At 50.1% G+C, this 17,266-nt stretch overlaps 2 protein-coding genes across 2 annotated transcripts in view; one reads left to right on the top strand and one right to left on the bottom strand.

Moving 5' to 3' along the window:
* Nucleotides 1-2,881, top strand: part of OTOF (otoferlin) — an 88,748-nt gene extending 85,867 nt beyond the window's left edge. Inside the window, exon 46 of the mRNA XM_010840690.1 lies at nucleotides 2,701-2,881. Within this exon, the coding sequence (XP_010838992.1) occupies nucleotides 2,701-2,881 (181 nt within the window). The remainder of the gene's footprint in view (nucleotides 1-2,700) is intronic.
* A 1,239-nt stretch (nucleotides 2,882-4,120) lies between these two features.
* DRC1 (dynein regulatory complex subunit 1) overlaps nucleotides 4,121-17,266 on the bottom strand; it is a 38,989-nt gene continuing 25,843 nt past the window's right edge. Inside the window, exons 9-17 of the mRNA XM_010840595.1 lie at nucleotides 13,138-13,272; nucleotides 12,573-12,805; nucleotides 11,764-11,876; nucleotides 10,329-10,418; nucleotides 9,737-9,823; nucleotides 7,200-7,348; nucleotides 5,989-6,132; nucleotides 5,509-5,611; nucleotides 4,121-4,379 (exon numbers count right to left, since the gene is read on the bottom strand). Coding sequence (XP_010838897.1) covers nucleotides 4,323-4,379; nucleotides 5,509-5,611; nucleotides 5,989-6,132; nucleotides 7,200-7,348; nucleotides 9,737-9,823; nucleotides 10,329-10,418; nucleotides 11,764-11,876; nucleotides 12,573-12,805; nucleotides 13,138-13,272 — 1,111 coding nt within the window. The 3' untranslated portion in view covers nucleotides 4,121-4,322. The remainder of the gene's footprint in view (nucleotides 4,380-5,508; nucleotides 5,612-5,988; nucleotides 6,133-7,199; nucleotides 7,349-9,736; nucleotides 9,824-10,328; nucleotides 10,419-11,763; nucleotides 11,877-12,572; nucleotides 12,806-13,137; nucleotides 13,273-17,266) is intronic.

Below are 17,266 nucleotides of genomic sequence, written 5' to 3'. Positions count from 1 at the left end.
GTTCTGCCCTCTCTGAGCCTTCCTGGGCCACAGCCTCATTGCAAGAGAGCCTCCTCCCTCCTCCCCTTCCTCCCCAGGATCCACCTCCCCGCTCTGAGGCCAGAACACGGGCTATAGTACAGGGAAGGCCCTGTTGAGCTGAGTTGAATGCTCTTCCTACTTTTTGACAGGGGCTTCCTGGGTAGCTCAACTGGTAAAGAATCCGCCTGCAATGCAGAAGACTCTGGTTCAATTCCTGGGTTGGGAAGTTCCCCTAGACAAGGGATAGGCTACCCACTCCAGTATTCTTGGGCTTCCTTGGTGGCTCAGATGGTAAAGAATCTGCCCACAGTGTGGGAGACCTAGGTTCGATCCCTGGTTTCGGAAGATCCCTGGAGGAGGGAGTGGCAACCCACTCCAGTATTCTTGCCTGGAGAATCCCCATGGACAAAGGGGCCTGGCAGGCTACAGTCCTTAGGATCACAAAGAGTGGGTGACTGAGTGACTAAGACTAGTGACTAAGACTAGACTGAGTGACTAAGCACACAGTTTTTGACAAAGGCAAACAGCTGCAGTGGTGGGCTTTGGGCCCCCAGGCAGCCTTGATGGCTGGGGACGGGCGGCACCTGGAACTGTGTGCGCAGCTGAGAGCCACTTTCATTTTGGCCAGGGGCCCTCACCACACCCCAGCCCTCATCCTCCGTGTCCTTCCTCAGTGCTCCCTCTGCTCCTGTCGCTGCTCTAACCAGCCCCATACAAGCTTCATCTGGTTCTTGAACCCTCTCAAGTCTGCCCACCACTTCGTGTGATACATACATCACTGGCTGCTTCTCCTCCTCGCCCTTTTCCTCTACTCTGTGCCTGGCTGCCTGGTCAAGAAGATCCTTGGGGTCTGAGCCCAAAGCCTCCTGAGTCTCATACCCTCCCTTCCTCCTGGACCTAGGGCTATGAGCTGGCCAGCATGTGGCACACCCTCACACAAACACACACACACACACACACACACACACGGGTGCACACATAAGGACAGTGCAGACAGCAACTTTGAAGCTTTCAAGTGGTATCCTAGACTCAGAACTGCAAATGACAGTCTTGCATGTTTACATATGAGGCCAGAGAGGAAAAGGAACTTATCCCAGGCCACCGCCTAGCAAATCAGGGTAGAGCTAGGACTCAGCCTTGGTTTTCAAATGGCCCATCCAGTGTCCTTTACACAATACCACCTCTTCTCCCAGCGACATCCTGGTCAGAATCGAACCCAGTTCCATTGGCAGAAAGCAGCTGAGTTATGGACAGGAAAGGGGAAAGGCTTTGACTGAGATCAGCCATCCAGCCCTGAAGAGATTCTATCAGCATCCTCCTCCCAACCCGAGCCCTTTCCTGCCCTGCATGGCAATGAGTAGCTCCACAGCATTCAGTCATCTTGGTAACCAGCCTATGGGGAGCTCGGCTCAGTGCCAAAACTTCTCACGCATTTTCACATCACCCTTTCACCAACCCCAGAGGTGGGGTCTGCTATTAACCCCATGGTACAAGTGAGGAATCCAAGGCTCTAAGACATGCCTCACTTGCCTGTCACCACTGGGACTGGAAACCGGGTGCCCTTGCCCACAACCCCCGGCCTGCAGCCCTGCCTGCACTGATTGGCTCTGGAGGGTGAGGTCTACATCCCCCAGGAGCAGGAAGAGTTTGAAGAAGCATGTTCAGTACTTTGACTTTCTATCAGGACATTTTATAGAATCTATTGTTCTTGTCACACAGTCAACAGAATGTAAGCTCAACAAGCCCTCTTTTGGCTGGGTGGCCCTAGAGAAGGTAGAGTAATGATCCAGCCCTGACGCTGGGTAGGTCAGGGGTGAGGGTGACGTGTACCCCGCCCTGGGGATCCTCAGACCCCTGGCAGGGCTTGGTGGGGACAGAAGCCTAAAGGGGGAACAGGTTGGAAACACAAACCTCACTGTGAACACACAGCAAGTGCTAGACGATCCACAATGAACAGCTCAGTAGGGGAGCTTCCTATTGTAATAACCAGAACTGCCTGCAGCCCTGCAACAGCCTCCTCCAGCACTGACCTGCCCTCACTGCAAGTGTTGGGTCGAGGGGTAGCTGCCCAGCTGCCAAAAATGCCATCTAGGCCTCGGGAGGAGCTGGGACAACTGCCGTTCTCTGCAAAGAGAAGGGGAATGCAGGCAGCATTTGCTGGAGCTAAGTTCAGTTCAGTTCGGTCACTCAGTGGTGTCTGACTCTTTGTTATCCCATGGACGACAGCACGCCAGTCCTCCCTGTCCATCACCAACTCCCAGAGTTTACTCAAACTTATATCCACTGAGTCAGTGATGCCATCCAACCATCTCATCCTCTGTCGTCCCCTTCTCCTCCCTCCTTCAATCTTTCCCAGCATCAGGGTCTTTTCCAATGAGTCAGTTCTTCATATCAGGTGGCCAAAGTATGGAGTTTCAGCTTCAGCATCAGTCCTTCCAATGAATATGCAGGACTGATTTTCTTTAGGATGGACTGTTTGGATCTCCTAGCTGTTCAAGGGACTCTCAAGAGTCTTCTCCAAGAGCACAGCTGGAGCTGAGATGGGCTCAAACCCTGCCTCCAGCACTCAGTACTCTGGGGACTGGGACCGTGAAGGGGGCTCTCTTCGGGTCTAGAAGGGCTGTGGGGACGGGGTGTCTTGGAGGTGCCACCCCCCTGACCGAGGCTCTCCCTCCCCAGCCGGCCCGACACTGCCTTCGTCTGGTTCCTCAACCCCCTCAAGTCCATCAAGTACCTCATCTGCACGCGGTACAAGTGGCTCATCATCAAGATCGTGTTGGCGCTGCTGGGACTGCTCATGCTGGCGCTCTTCCTCTACAGCCTCCCCGGTTATATGGTCAAGAAGCTCTTGGGGGCGTGAAGGCCCTGGGGGCCCTCCCTACGGCTCCCCTCCTGGGCCTGCACATTTGCCCCGCCTCTGGCACAGAGGCCTCCAGTCCCAGGGGCCTTCCTCCTGCTGGCTGGGCCGGTGATGCAACAGCCCCCCCACCCTCCCTGCCTGTCCACCCCACCCCAAGCCTACTGCTGACTCGGTCCTGCCCGTCATGTCCCTACCTGCAGGGTGGAGAATGTGGGAAACTGCAAGAGCCTGCCCCACCTGCCCGAGGAAGCCACCCGAAATCCTCCCCAGGCCTTCCAGCAGAGCACTAAAGCTTTAATGAAATTAACTGAGAATCGAATCATGTCATGGGCTGTGCCCAGGGCTTTAAAAAGAATCAATGAGCAAGCAGCATCACCCTCCCCATCCCTAGATATAATCTTGTAAGGGCAGCTGCCATCTTGACCTTGCAGAAGTGATCCCAGATCCCTTCCACGAATCCTGCCAGGCGGCTGCTTCCCCGGGCCACTCCACTCTATCCAGGCAGCCGCAGGCTGGATGCACAAGCCCAGTCCCCGTCCAGCCTGTGGGTTCTGATGGCCTCCCAGTGCTTCCTTTGCCCAGACTAGCCCTTGCAAGCCAGCACGCCTGCAGTGAACCCTGTACCCCACCCACCTGCCTGGCCCCTGATGGGCTCACCCTTTCAGTCCTCCGGGGGCTGCCTGGAGTTTGCACTTGAAGGGCTGCCCACCTCCCGCCCCCACCGCCTGTGTGAGCTGAGTTTCTCTTGGCTGCTTTTCCTCTCTTGAGTGGTGATTTTTCTCTTAATAAAAGAAATCAAACCCTGAGCTGACAAGTCTGCAGTGGGTCAGGTGGGGGGACTGTGGGGGAGGGGTGCACAGGGTCGGCTGGCAAGCTCAGCCCAGGCTGGGCCCCTTTGGAGTGGGAGGCCTTGTGAACCAGGGTTCAAGGTGGGCCTCAGGTACAGGGCTGCCTGCCCAGGCTGCCCCAGGAGGAATGTCACACCACACCCCAGGGTCACAGCCTGGTGGACCCAGGGGCCCCAAAAGCTCACTAAAGCACTCTTAGTGACAGTCTGAAGGCATAGACCCTGAAATGGCCCAAAGCTCCCAGGTACCACCTGTTCCTGGAAGCAAGAAGGGAGCCCTGAGCCACAGTCTCGGCCTGCAGCTGCACGCCTGTTCTCAAATCAGTCTGAAGCCAGGGACAAAGTCCCCTCATGACACAGAGATGTCAGGTGGGGATTGCTCTTTAAAGCGATTCAGACACAACTTTTTAAGACTTTAATCAGGACTGTGGAATCCGGTAACTCCTCTCAGTGCCTTATTTCAACAGGCCTGACAACAACAGTTCTGGAAAATGCAGGGAGTGGGCCCGGGGAAGCCCCCAGGGGGTGCTGCCTCCCACACCAACAGTGATACCAGGGTCGGCCCTACCGAGACAGGCTTTTCGAGGTCTGGCTCTATTTTGTGGGGACCCGGAACACCTGAGTCGGAGGAACTTGCAGTTCAGAGTTTATCTGGAAAAGAAAGAGTAATGGTCATTACCCTTCCCCCAGGGTCCACCTCCCAAGAGGCCTCCAAATCTCTAGGAGTACTTCCCCAAAGACTTCCTTCCGTCTCCTGGGCCAGCCTGCAGGCACCCTGCCTTCCTCAGAAGCTGAGTCCTGGGCTCCCTGTCTGACTTCTGCTCCAGCACACCAGCCTCTGGTAATGCTCTTAACCTTCCCTTCTGATCCACTTTCTAAAACCCTAACTTCCCCACTTCACCTGCCCATCTGGCCTCGTTCTTCCACGCTCTTCCCCAGCCTTTTGTCCACTGTAGTGTCGAAGGAAGGGTGGCCCCTTATGGTTCCCAAATTACTGAGTCCTGTCTTGGGCCAAGAGGCCATTGTGACCCCCGGGCTCATCGCATGCCCTGCTCTGGTGTGGCCGGGGGCCTGAGACCCCCACAGGCCACACATCCCCAGGGCCTGGCATGTGGCTAGCCTTAGTTGATGACTCAGGAGGTATGCCCAGCCCAGTGTTACACCCTTAAGTGCCACATGAAGGATCCCACAGGAGCAGAGCAGAGCCAGCAGCTGTGCTGCCAATGGGCTCTTCCCAGTGGAGCAGACCGTGAGATCCCGTCTCCTGCTAAGACACGGGGAAGTCACCCCAGCTGTCCCTGGAGCAGGTCTGGGTAGGGGGCTGGGGGAAACATCTGCCTCGGTTGGAGTCCCCTTTCCAGGTGTCACATCCCAGGCCAGACCCCAGGGGCTGGCAGAGCAGGAAGAGCCCGAGCTCTGGGCAAGCAACAGAGGCTCTGTGGTTTGATCCTCCTTTTTATGAAGGGGGGAGAATCACTCCCGCCCTGTCCACCTCACAGACCAGCTGTTAGGACCAAAGAAGGAAATTCCTGTGGAAGGGCTCTGTAAGCTGTGAGGCCAGCACCGGGTGGATCACTGCCTTGCAGAGCCATCCAACAAGCATCTGGTGCCAAAAACTATATGGGCGTCAAAGTGACACTAAGATAGCCCGCACCTTGAAGCTGCCTCGCCTCTGGAGGTGGTGGGGAGGGGACGGCTGACCTCTTCCAGCGTCTCCGCCAGTCCCACTGCTGCCCCCTGCCCAGCGCCCCAGTGTCCTGCCTCCCCTCCCGGGACCCACCTTGGTGTCCAGATACTGCTGCAGCAGCTGCTGCAGCTCTGTGTTCTGCCTCTCCAGGGAACTGTTTTCTATCAGCAGCTCAGCCCTCTGGGTCAGGACGAGGCTTTGGGCAGAAAAATTGGTTAGAGGCCCGTTGAATCCTCCTCCATTCTCAATCAAGTCGGAGCCAGGATCTCTGCCCTTCTACTCCAGTTGGAGGTGAATGAGGACCCCAGAAGCCTCACCCACCAGGGCAGCCCTCCAGCCCTGAAGGAGCCAGGCCACCCGGAACAAAACAGGGAGGGCAAAGCCGGAGGGTTCGATCCCCCAACACTACACGGCCCCCCACCTGAGTTGCCAAAAGCAGCTTTACTCTCCAAGAGTTCCTGGGACAGGGAGGCAGCAAAGGTGGCCACTCCAAGCAGGGCGCTTCTCCTACCTGCCTGCCCTGGGCCTGCTCTACCTGCCCTCCTCCTCCTGAGCCATGGCATACACACTCACTGGTATTTCTCCAAGGCTGTATACAGAGCATCCCAGAGGTTCAGGGTGGTGGCAGGGATAACCGTAGTCAGGGCCTCCCAGTATTCAGAGTCCTTTGAGTCATCTCGCACAGCTTTCAGCAACTTCACTGGCACCCAAAAGTCCCTGAAGGTCAAAAGCACTGGTATCATTCCCCTCAGCCTGGTGTCACCAGGGCCCCCAAGCAGTGCCCCTCACAGACTTACTGTCACCTTCATCCCATCATGGAAGCGCCTCAGAAACAACACCTGCTTATCCATCAAGGTTCCTGATTCTCGGTGATGTTGTCACCGTTATGAAGGAGTGTCATCCACTCCCTTCCTCTCCGTCAGTTTACATCACTGGCTCTATAGCTCACTATTATGTCCATTTCTTCCAAGGATGCTGCCAAGGCAGCTCTTAAAATCTGTTATCTCCTCTCCACACCACCCCCCCCTCCCCAGGATAGCCTTCATCCAAGCTATCCCCTCCCACCTGGACAAACCTTCCCACTACGGTCCCTGAATCAGGCATCAGTCGGCCGCCAAAGTCATCTTTCTAAAATGCAAGTCTGCTCCTGGCTCCCTCGTGGCTTAAGATCATTTTCTGGCTCCGATCCACCAAAGGGTAAAGACCAAGACCTTGGGGAATTTGGATAAGGCTCTCAAGATCCAGCCTGGCTCCTCTACCCAAGCCAGTCCCACTCCCCAGACCCTTGACCCTCCAGTCATACCGCTCTGTCATGATTCTTGAAGCAGGTCTTTCCTGCACTGTGACATCCTGAAATGTCCTCCCCCCAACTCTGTCCACCCAGGAAAACCCAGTTCTGCTGCAGTCTCCTCCTAAAACCCTCTCTGATGTCTCAGATGAAGGTGACCACTTCCCCTCTGAGCAGCCTGACACCTCCATGTGCTTTGACCACTGTTCTGATCACAAAGTATTCTCCCCACAAGGCCTATACACAGTAGCCCCCAACAGATGTTCGTTAAATAAATGAACGATGAATGAAAACATGCAAATCTCTTCTGTATCTATTTCTTTCATTGCAATGTCCATGGATTCCTCTCGCCCCCCTTCCGGACATCCTTCTACTCACTTCCCCAAATTCTGGCTCAGCAGCCTCTTCTCCCCTCCTTGTATCTGCTGGGCCCCCATCCCATCCAGCTCCCCTCTCCACCCATTTCTCAGGTAAGCCCTCCAGCACCACAGCCCACCTAGGCTTCCTCAGACTCATGACAAAGGCCTCCAGAATCTTGAGAACGTCGTTGGGGTGGATGAGCTTGGGAGAAGGAGGGGGCTCCTTCTCCTGTGACTTCCCATCCACAAGGCTCCTCTCCTTCTCTGCTCTGAGATCCAGTGGCTCCTGTAGTGGGGACACAGATGCCAGGAACCGGTGTGGACAAAGATGCAAGGGGAACTATGGTTGGAGGCATGCAAGCATGAATGTATGAAGACAGCTAGAAAGAGGAAAAATGGAGAAAATGTTTACAGAAAGTTACAGAAGTTTTGGAAAAGAAAGATGCAGACATTCACACAAAGAAAGAGATAATGAAGGAAAAGAGTGGAGAAGAAGGAAGATGGGACCAGAAAGAGGCAAACAGGGAGCTTCATTACAGTGATAACGGGGGAATCTCCTGGTGGTCTAGTGGTTAGGACTCAGCACTCTCACTACAGGGGCCTGAGTTCAATCCCTAGTTGGGGAACTAAGATCATGCATGTTGGGCAGTGCAACCAAATTAAACACACACACATACACACACACACCAGTGATAACGTTCTAGTTTGGTATCCAGTTCACAGGTGTTCATTTTATTGATATGTATAAAGCTTACATGATATAAATATCCTCTTGATTCATAGCACAAATTAAATTTCAATCTTTTAATTTTAAAAAGTCCTTCTACTCCTGCTGTACAGTTCATTCAGTTTACTTCCCACCAGTAAACCAACATTATCAGTTTCTTATATATCCTTCCAAAGAAATACATATCCATGTAAGCACACACTTTGGAGAAGGCAATGGCAACCCACTCCAGTACTCTTGCCTGGAAAATCCCATGGATGGAGGAGCCTGGTAGGCTGCAGTCCATGGGGTCGCTAAGAGTTGGACACGACTGAGCGACTTCACTTTCACTTTTCACTTTCCTGCATTGGAGGAGGAAATGGCAACCCACTCCAGTGTTCTTGCCTGGAGAATCCCAGGGACGGCAGGGCCTGGTGGGCTGCCGTCTATGGGGTCGCACAGAGTCGGACACGACTGAAGCGACTTAGTGGCAGCAGCAGCAAGCACACACTTTCACTTTTCCTTCCCATTTTTACATGAATGATATTCTACTACGTACACAGTAGAGTTTCACATACCAACAAACCTTAGAGAGCTTTTCACATAAATACCTAAAGAACATCATTGTTCTTTTTCACAGCTGCATAGTATTCCATTGTGTAGATGCAGCATATATTAATCAATTCTTTAATGATGGAAATCTGGATCGTTTCCAATCTTCTGTCATTTCAAACAATGCTGTGATGAATAAGCTATGATAAACACCATTTCAACTGTATTGAGTACATCAATAGGATAAAATCTTAGAAGAGGAGCACAGGCTAAAGTATACTATACGGTTTTACAGTTGATCCTGCCAAGCTGTCCGCCACAGAGGCTGCAACGATTTACACTCACACCAGTAAACTATGAGCATGCCTATTTCCCAAACCTCAGCCACCACTATCTGCTATCCAACTTATGGATTTTTGCCAACCTGACAAGTGAAAATTGAATTTGAGCACTTTTAATTTGCATTTCTCTAAATATAAGAAAGCCTGGTTATATTTTCATATGCTTTAAAGTTATTTGTATGTCTCTTTTAAAAGGTGTTTGTTCATATCCCTTGTCTGTTCCACTGAGTAGATGTTTTTCTTATTGGTTTATGAGAGTTCTTTATATATTGAAATTAGCCCTTGTCTGTGATATGAATTAAAAATATTTCCCCCTCCTGTCTCTATATCTTAACTTTGCTTATATCGATTTTTGATCTACAGAACTTTCTTTTTGATGCAGCCAGTTTGCCCTTATTTTTTCTTACGGCTTCTCAGTTTTGTCCCCTCAGCCAACTCTTTCTGGAAGCATATCAGGATACTCACACTCACTGTGACACTAAAAATACCAACAACCTTTTTTAATTCATGTTTTAAATTTTTATATTAATATTAAAATTTTACAAATTTGTAACATGATGACTTCCTCAAAATAGTCAATTATGATCAAGATAGTTATTAAAAATGGGCCTTGCTTTGCAAGAAAGTATTATGAATCAAAATATTCAGAACTTGGTGAGCTCAGGTCTCACGTGGCTGAGGCCTGGCTTTGAAGGAAGGTCCTGGAAAAGACCCCTTGGGCCCCAGTGTAAGAACAGGATCTGATGGCTAGCTAGCCTTCCCTTTACAAATACAAAAAGTAACAATGCCAAGGGAAGTGCTAAAATCAGCTTTGATACAAAATCCCCACTACTTCTCCCTAGTGTGAAGGTGCTAGTCGCTCAGTCATGTCCAACTCTTTGCAACCCCATGCTCTGTAGCCCACTAGGCTCCTCTGTCCACAGGATTCTCCAGGCAAGAATACTGGAGTAGGCTGCCATTTCCTTCTCCAGGGGATCTTTCCAAATCACAAGTATTATTCAAAGGTGGCAGTGCCCTCTGGGGATTCCAGGAGAATTTTGAATGCTCTTTTTTTTTTTATTACACTTCACCTTACCTGGCTGGAAGGTGAATGATGAGTTTGGTATTTGAGGAAGAAGTTAACCAGTTTATACAAGTCATCCTCATTTTCAATTCCAAGGGCCTGAGGAAAAAATAGAATGACTGCATCAAATACCACATTAAGAAGTCCCTCAGCTCCCAAGAGCAGGGGCTGGCTCCCCTCAGCCTCCCTGGTGCCTACCATGACCCAGAGAACAGGCCTTTCAACACCAGAAAGCACACTGAGTGCGGACACGTACCTCAGAACAGAGAAACAACGCTCAGAACAGCCCCATACAGGCCTGGTGGGCAGGAGCATGCTAAAGGGGGCTGAACACACCTCTGAGTTTAGGGGTAAAGGGGAGAACCTGCGGCTGACAGCTGGGCCACGAGAGAGGGGCTGGCAGAGGAAGGGATGAGATGGGAGTCACCAACGCAACTCTGAGGCCAATTCTTGGCATGGAGAGTAGGTAAAGGGAGGGATATGACAGTGAGCTGGGGAAGCCCCGGGAGCCTAGCAGCTATTCCAGGGCTCAGGCAGTGCTGGAAAACCCAGGGGGCTGTGTTACACTGGAACCCCCAACCCACTCAGCCTGAGAGGCACTCACCGAGAAGACGGCGTCCAGTCTCAGCAGGTAACACTCGTTCTTCTCCAGGGGCAGGAGTAGGCTCAGCAACTTGCTCTCTATGAGGAAACCCTGAGGAGAAGGGAGACGACATCTCCAGTAGGAGACGGGGTTCAGGACAAGTCCTGCAGCCCGTCCCCCTCCGGGCAATGAGCCAGGGACAACTCCTCAGAGCAGAAAGAACCCCAGGGCCGAGACATCAGGCAGCTGCCAGGCACCCCAGAGGAAGGCCTTCCCGGGAAGCCTAAAAGTCCTTCTCAGGGACGAAGCCGGTCCTCATGATGGACTGAGGTGTCCTCAGAAGGTGCTGACTCACCTGGCCTACAGACCGCAGGGGCAAACACCTGAGCTCCCCACCACAGTCCAGACCTGATCCAGTCCCGCCCATGTCACTTCACCCAAATGCTAGTCCCCAGACTCAATGGACATGAGTTTGAGCAAACTCTGGGAGATGGTGAAGGACAGGGAAGCCTGGCATACTGTGGTCCGTGGGGTTGCAAAGAGTTGAACACAACTGAGAGACTGAACAAGAGTCCCCAGACATCTCCAGGACACAGCAGTGGGTGCTGATCTGGAGGGGAGGAAGGCTGGAGAGAGATGGAGACACCAGAACAGAACCCAGTATCCGTCAATTGGGGCAGAGACGGGAGAAGACTGGGTGCACCCCCGGAGTGGGAGCAACACCTGGGGGAGCGCTCCTTGGACAGGAGGCTACAGGCAGCAAGCTGGCGGACGGAGCAGAGTGTCGGTCAACTTCCTCCTTCATCAGGAGCTGCCCTCAGTGGCAGGAGATCCCCCTCGTGCCCAAGAACTGTCCCAAGTGGATTGGCACCTGACAATCTTCGTACCACTTCTTTCCCATCTCAGAAATGAAGACCTAAGTAAACAGCAATTCTGTTTGGGTACCATCGGACTTCTAGCTGAACCAGCTCCAACGAGATTGTTACACCAATTCCAGTGGGTTTTTTAACATGAGTGAAGACATCTAAGGCCTAATACCCTCAAAGTAATTGCAAACTCAGCTCCAGAGAAAGGCCACCATAGGTTGTGGCCACCCTACTGTCAGATGGATGCAAGGGGGCAAGACTGGGACCCTTTCTCTTGCAGATGAGCATATTTAAGCATTTAAAAAAAAATGAATTAGCAGGGGTCCCTTGCTGGCATGGACCCACCTTGCTGACCCACAAAGGGAGGACCCCTTGGCCAGCCAGGCCAGCCAGGCCAGCTCTGGAGCATGACAGCTTCTCTACAACCCCATGAAGCCCAGAGCGGGGGGTCCCCCCACAACAGCACCATCCTGTGGGCAGGTCCTCTGCTGCCTCCAGGCCACCTCTGGCCTATCCAGTGTCGTCCAAGGCGGCATTCGAGAAGCAAGGGCAGAAAGTCGCAAAGCCTCCCACCAGGTGCCCAGCCTCACCGACTCATCACACAGGAGCATCAAGATCTTGCGGGTCGTTCTTGCTGAAACTTGCTTTGGCAGGTCCAGGTAAGTCTCTGATTCCGAGCTGTCCTCATCTGCCCCCTCCTTTTCTGCGAAGGGACATAAAAGAGACAGAAAGAGAAGGTGATTCCTCAGCCTGGTTCACTGTGAGGGACAGTCAAACCACTTTCCTTGTGAAAATGTATACCTTCAAAGGCCTCTTCAAGGCACTAAAGTCACTTTAGCTGATGAAAACCTATTATGTTGGGGGAAAAAAAAAATGGGAGGGTTGGGGTTGAAATAAGAGACTATCTGGAGAATTCTGGTGCTCCTAGCCAGCCTATAATGCCTCACTCTTCCCAATTGTATCTACCTGGAAATGTCACACCAAAATCCAGCCTTGACCAGGAAGTGGGAGAGAAACCATGAACCTGTTTATTCTTAGAGATCGATCTAACACATCCACTCTATGGTTTCCAACCCTGCGGCAGTTTAGAAACAGTCAATGAAAATGTAGGGAAAGCAGCTGCTTCACAGAAGAATAACATCAGCAAGAGCAGCTGAGCCAAAATTTTGCTTCACTAAAATTTACAAATGTTAAGTTTAAAGCTATACATTCCTTGTCTGAAAACAGTACTAAAAATCATGGTACTACCCAGATTTTACCACTTGCTCAAAAGGTAAAATGAGATAATACACATGAAAAGATTTTGAAAAGTGCAAGACAGCAGATTGCTGGTGGGAATACATGTTCTCAGAGGCCCCTCCACTCCAGCCTGCAGATGCTCTGACTCTGTTCCGGTCACCTGCTTCCATCAGGACTTCCTCTAAGATCTGTGTGGCGGACTTCTGCTGCTGCTGAGAAATTGGCCCCACATTCTTTAGGAACCAGAAGTCGGGTGCCATCCAGGGGAGCCCTAGATGATGGGTACTGATGATTCTGTCTACATCAAAGGCTCTGTTTATCAGGTCCTTCGCCTCTTCTTCATTCATCAGCCAAATCTCCCGAAACCGCTTGTCATCAATGAGAGCAAAATGCCTGGGAAGGAGAGTGACCGATGGTGGTCAGCTGACACCAGGGCTGGACCGGTCCCCCACATGCACCCCCAGCTAGCAGTAGGGCAAGAATTGAGGCAGAGCTGGGGGAAACCCTGGACCCAGCCCCATCTCTGAGCCCGAGATTCTCACCTACGAGAACAGGCAGGTGACATGCAAGTAAAGGGACAGGAGAGACAGCAGAAAAGATTCTCTAGTGCCCTGGCCCAGTTCACAGGCGATGCCACACGCGAATGGAATCACCGTCACTACCAGCTCAGCTCCCACAGTCCCCCTCCTGGGACACATGCCTTGGGACCCACGTCCCTGAAATACCTCATGGCTTTCTGAAGCTCCTTAAATTGCAACACCAGGCGTTTGTAGTCTGAGGTTAGGGACTGGTTCTCCTCCTGAAATTGCTTGACCTGCTTGTTATATTTTGATCTCAGATTATTAAGTACATCATGCAGGCTGAGTTGAAGAAGGGAGAAAAAAAGTTAGTCTACCGCTGAACTAAGGCTGCAATGTATGTTCCGTCTACCTGCTATCTACTCCACTCAGTTCTATAAAACCTAGGCTCAGACTTGTGGAAGGTGCAGGAAACCCTCCCAAATATTTTCCCAAACACAGCTACAACTGTGGTCGAGGAAAGGAAAGCAATAGGCGGTAATAGAATCATCCAGAACTAAATGCATTTGAAACTATCCAGAACCTCAAACCCACCAAGAGGTAGCCTCTTATTCAAGAGTGTGACTGAACTGTCCTCAACACAGCACTTGTCGGGGGCCACATCTAGTGCTGACTCACAGATTGAAATAACCTCCCTCAACTTCTGAAGCAAGGAAAACAGAAAGGAAAAACTGCACCACAAGCCTGTGATATACAAGTGCCCCATCCTGAAAGAGCTGATACTATTAACTAGTCCACTAACTCATTCATTCATTCACTCATTCATTCATCAAACATGAAAGGTCTCTTTTGTGCCAAGGATATGTTGGAATACCAAGATGAATACAAGGATATGTCTGAGTACACAGCACTATCAGTGCAGCCAGAGACAAAGACAAATGCTAATTACAGAATTGTGTGAAGAGTGCTATGGAAGAGCTTCACACAGGGCACCAGGGGAAGGCGAGGGGGTTGATCAAAGGTTCCAGCACTAGGAGAAACATGGCCACAGCATGACGAACACAGGCAGGCCACCGATGCCCAGCTCACTGCTAATAGGAGTTCTGTAAGTGGAAATCTGTCACATGAAATGACACAGGCATGGCTTTCAGAACCCAGTCCAGACTTCAGACTTCATGCTACTGAACAGTAGCCCCAGTAACACAGGAAGAGGAAGGTTTGAGGACTGACATAGTTTCAGTTTAAAAATTCTAAAAATAAAATTTTCCCTTTCAAGCATTCTGAAATTGTCAGAAGATCCCTGGGGGCTTCCCTGGCAGTCTAGTGGTTAAGACTTAACCTTCAGTGCAGGGAAACTGGGTTCAATCCCTGGTCAGGAAGGGAAGATCCCACATGCCTCAAGGCCAAAAAAGAAACAAAAAACCTAAAATGCAAGCAATATTGTAACAAACTCAATAAAGATTTTAAAAATGGTTCACATTAAAAAAACCTTTAACAACAAATCAGAAGTCCCCCATACACAAACACTGATCATTCCTATTTTCACATTCAAAAAATGAGACATTCTATAAGATAACTGACCTAGACTTTTGGTTTCACCCCCACCACACTCTCACACACATACATCAAGAGAAGAGGATACAATAAGTATATAAGCATCATGTAAAAAGGAGGTTGGCAGGTGGAAGGGTGGGGGGAATCTCATAGATCAGAGAGACTTAAGGAACTTAATTTAACAACGTGATGCAAATGCCTGGATCTAGATGAGGTACTAGTTTAGTAAAATCCTCAGTAGTAAAGAATCTGCCTGCAATGCAGGAGACCTGAATTCAATCCATGGGTCAGGAAGATCCCCTGGAGAAGGGAACAGCAACGCTCTCTAGTAGTCTTGTCTGGGAAATCCCATGGACAAAGGAACCTGGCAGGCTACAGCCTATGGGACTGCAAAGAGTCGGACACAACTGAGCGCCTAACACTTTTCACTGCAAAAGATGTTACGTGCTAAGTCGCTCAGTCCTGTCTGACTCTTTGCGATCCCATAGACTGTAGCCTGCCAGGCTTCTCTGTCCATGAAATTTTCCAGGCAAGAAAACTGGACTGGGTTGCCATTTCCTTCTCCAGGGGATCTTCTGGATCCAAGGATCAAACCTACAGTCTCTTAGGGTCTCCTCCATTGGCAGGCGGGTTCTTTACCACTGTCTTTGGACAAATGGGGGAATATGAATGTGATCCAGATATTTAGACGAAATGAAATTTGTTGAAATGAAAAGGTGGAGGTTATTGACTTTTTAAAAAGAGATTACAAAAGAGTTGCAGTATGATATCATATCTGTATATTAATAGAGGAAAAGAAATATACTTAATCTCTGATAGTAAGAATATGGTATTTTTCTGTCTTTATCTTGGCTTCCCTAGTGGCTCAGTGGTAAAGAATTTGCCTGCCAATGCAGGAGCCACAGTAGATGTGAGTTTGATCCCTGGGTTGGTAAGATACCCTGGAGAAGGAAATGGAAACCCACTCCAGTATTCTTGCTGGGATAATTCCATGGACAGAGGAGCTTGGTGGGCTACAGGCGGTAAGGTTGAAAAGAGTTAGACACAACTGAGCACGTATGTTTTTAATCTTACTTTCACTTGAGGTATTTTCCAATTTTGTATAATGCACATGTACTGCTTCTATAATTACAAGTTGAGATTTATTCTCCAGATAGCCCTGTGCACACACAAAGTCACACACTGACATAAGTACTGGGTTGGCAAAAAAAAAAATTCATTTGGGTTTTTCTGTAAGATGTCACGGAAAAACCCAAAAGTCAGGGGCAGGGGCCGGGAGGAGCAACCCCACGCCTGAGGCCAGGGGCGGTGGCTGGGAGGACCAACCCCACATCCAAGGAGCGGTGGCTGCACTGGCGCAGGAGGGCCTAGAGGAACTATCCCACGCTGAAGGTCAGGAAGGGCAGCGGTGAGAAGATACACCTCGTCCAAGGTAAGGAGCAGTGGCTGCGATTTCCTGGAGCAGCCATGAAGAGATACCCCACGCCCAAGGTAAGAGAAACCCAAGTAAGATGGTAGGTGTTGCAAGAGGACATCAGAGGGCAGACACACTGAAACCATACTCACAGAAAACTAGTCAATCCAATCACACTAGGACCACAGCCTTGTCTAACTCAATGAAACTAAGCCATGCCCATGGGGCAACCCAAGACGGGCAGGTCATGGTGGAGAGATCTGACAGAATGTGGTCCCCTGGAGAAGGGAATGGCAAACCACTTCAGTATTCTTGCCTTGAGAACCCCATGAACAGTATGAAAAGGCAAAATGATAGGATACTGAAAGAGGAACTCCCCAGGTCAGTAGGTGCCCAATATGCTACTGGAGATCAGTGGAGAAATAACTCCAGAAAGAATGAAGGGATGGAGCCAGAGCAAAAACAATACCCAGCTGTGGATGTGACTGGTGATAGAAGCAAGGTCTGATGCTGTAAAGAGCAATATTGCATAGGAACCTGGAATGTCAAGTCCATGAATCAAGGCAAACTGGAAGTGGTCAAACAAGAGATGGCAAAAGTGAATGTTGACATTCTAGGAATCAGCGAACTAAAATGGACTGGAATGGGTGAATTTAACTCAGATGACCATTATATCTACTACTGCAGGCAGGAATCCCTCAGAAGAAATGGAGTAGCCATCATAGTCAATAAAAGAGTCTGAAATGCAGTACTTGGATGCAATCTCAAAAACGACAGAATGATCTCTGTTTGTTTCCAAGGCAAACCATTCAATATCACAGTAATCCAAGTCTATGCCCCAACCAGTAACGCTGAAGAAGCTGAAGTTGAATGGTTCTATGAAGACCTACAAGACCTTTTAGAACTAACACCCAAAAAAGATGTCCTTTTCATTATAGGGGACTGGAATGCAAAAGTAGGAAGTAAAGAAACACCTGGAGTAACAGGCAATTTGGCCTTGGAATACGGAATGAAGCAGGGCAAAGACTAATAGAGTTTTGCCAAGAGAACGCACTGGTCATAGCAAACACCCTCTTTCAACAACACAAGAGAAGACTCTACACATGGACATCACCAGATGGTCAACACCGAAATCAGATTGATTATATTCTTTGCAGCCAAAGATGGAGAAGCTCTATACGGTCAACAAAAACAAGACGAGGAGCTGACTGTGGCTCAGATCATGAACTCCTTATTACCAAATTCAGATTTAAATTGAAGAAAGTAGGGAAAACCACTACACCATTCAGGTATGACCTAAATCAAATCCCTTATGATTATACAGTGGAAGTGAGAAATAGATTTAAGGGCCTAGATCTGATAGATAGC

The sequence above is a fragment of the Bison bison genome, unplaced genomic scaffold, assembly GCF_000754665.1.
Source record: "Bison bison bison isolate TAMUID 2011002044 unplaced genomic scaffold, Bison_UMD1.0 scf7180017864145, whole genome shotgun sequence".
Classification (NCBI taxonomy): domain Eukaryota; kingdom Metazoa; phylum Chordata; class Mammalia; order Artiodactyla; family Bovidae; genus Bison; species Bison bison.
This window is presented reverse-complemented; position numbering and strand designations above follow the sequence as displayed.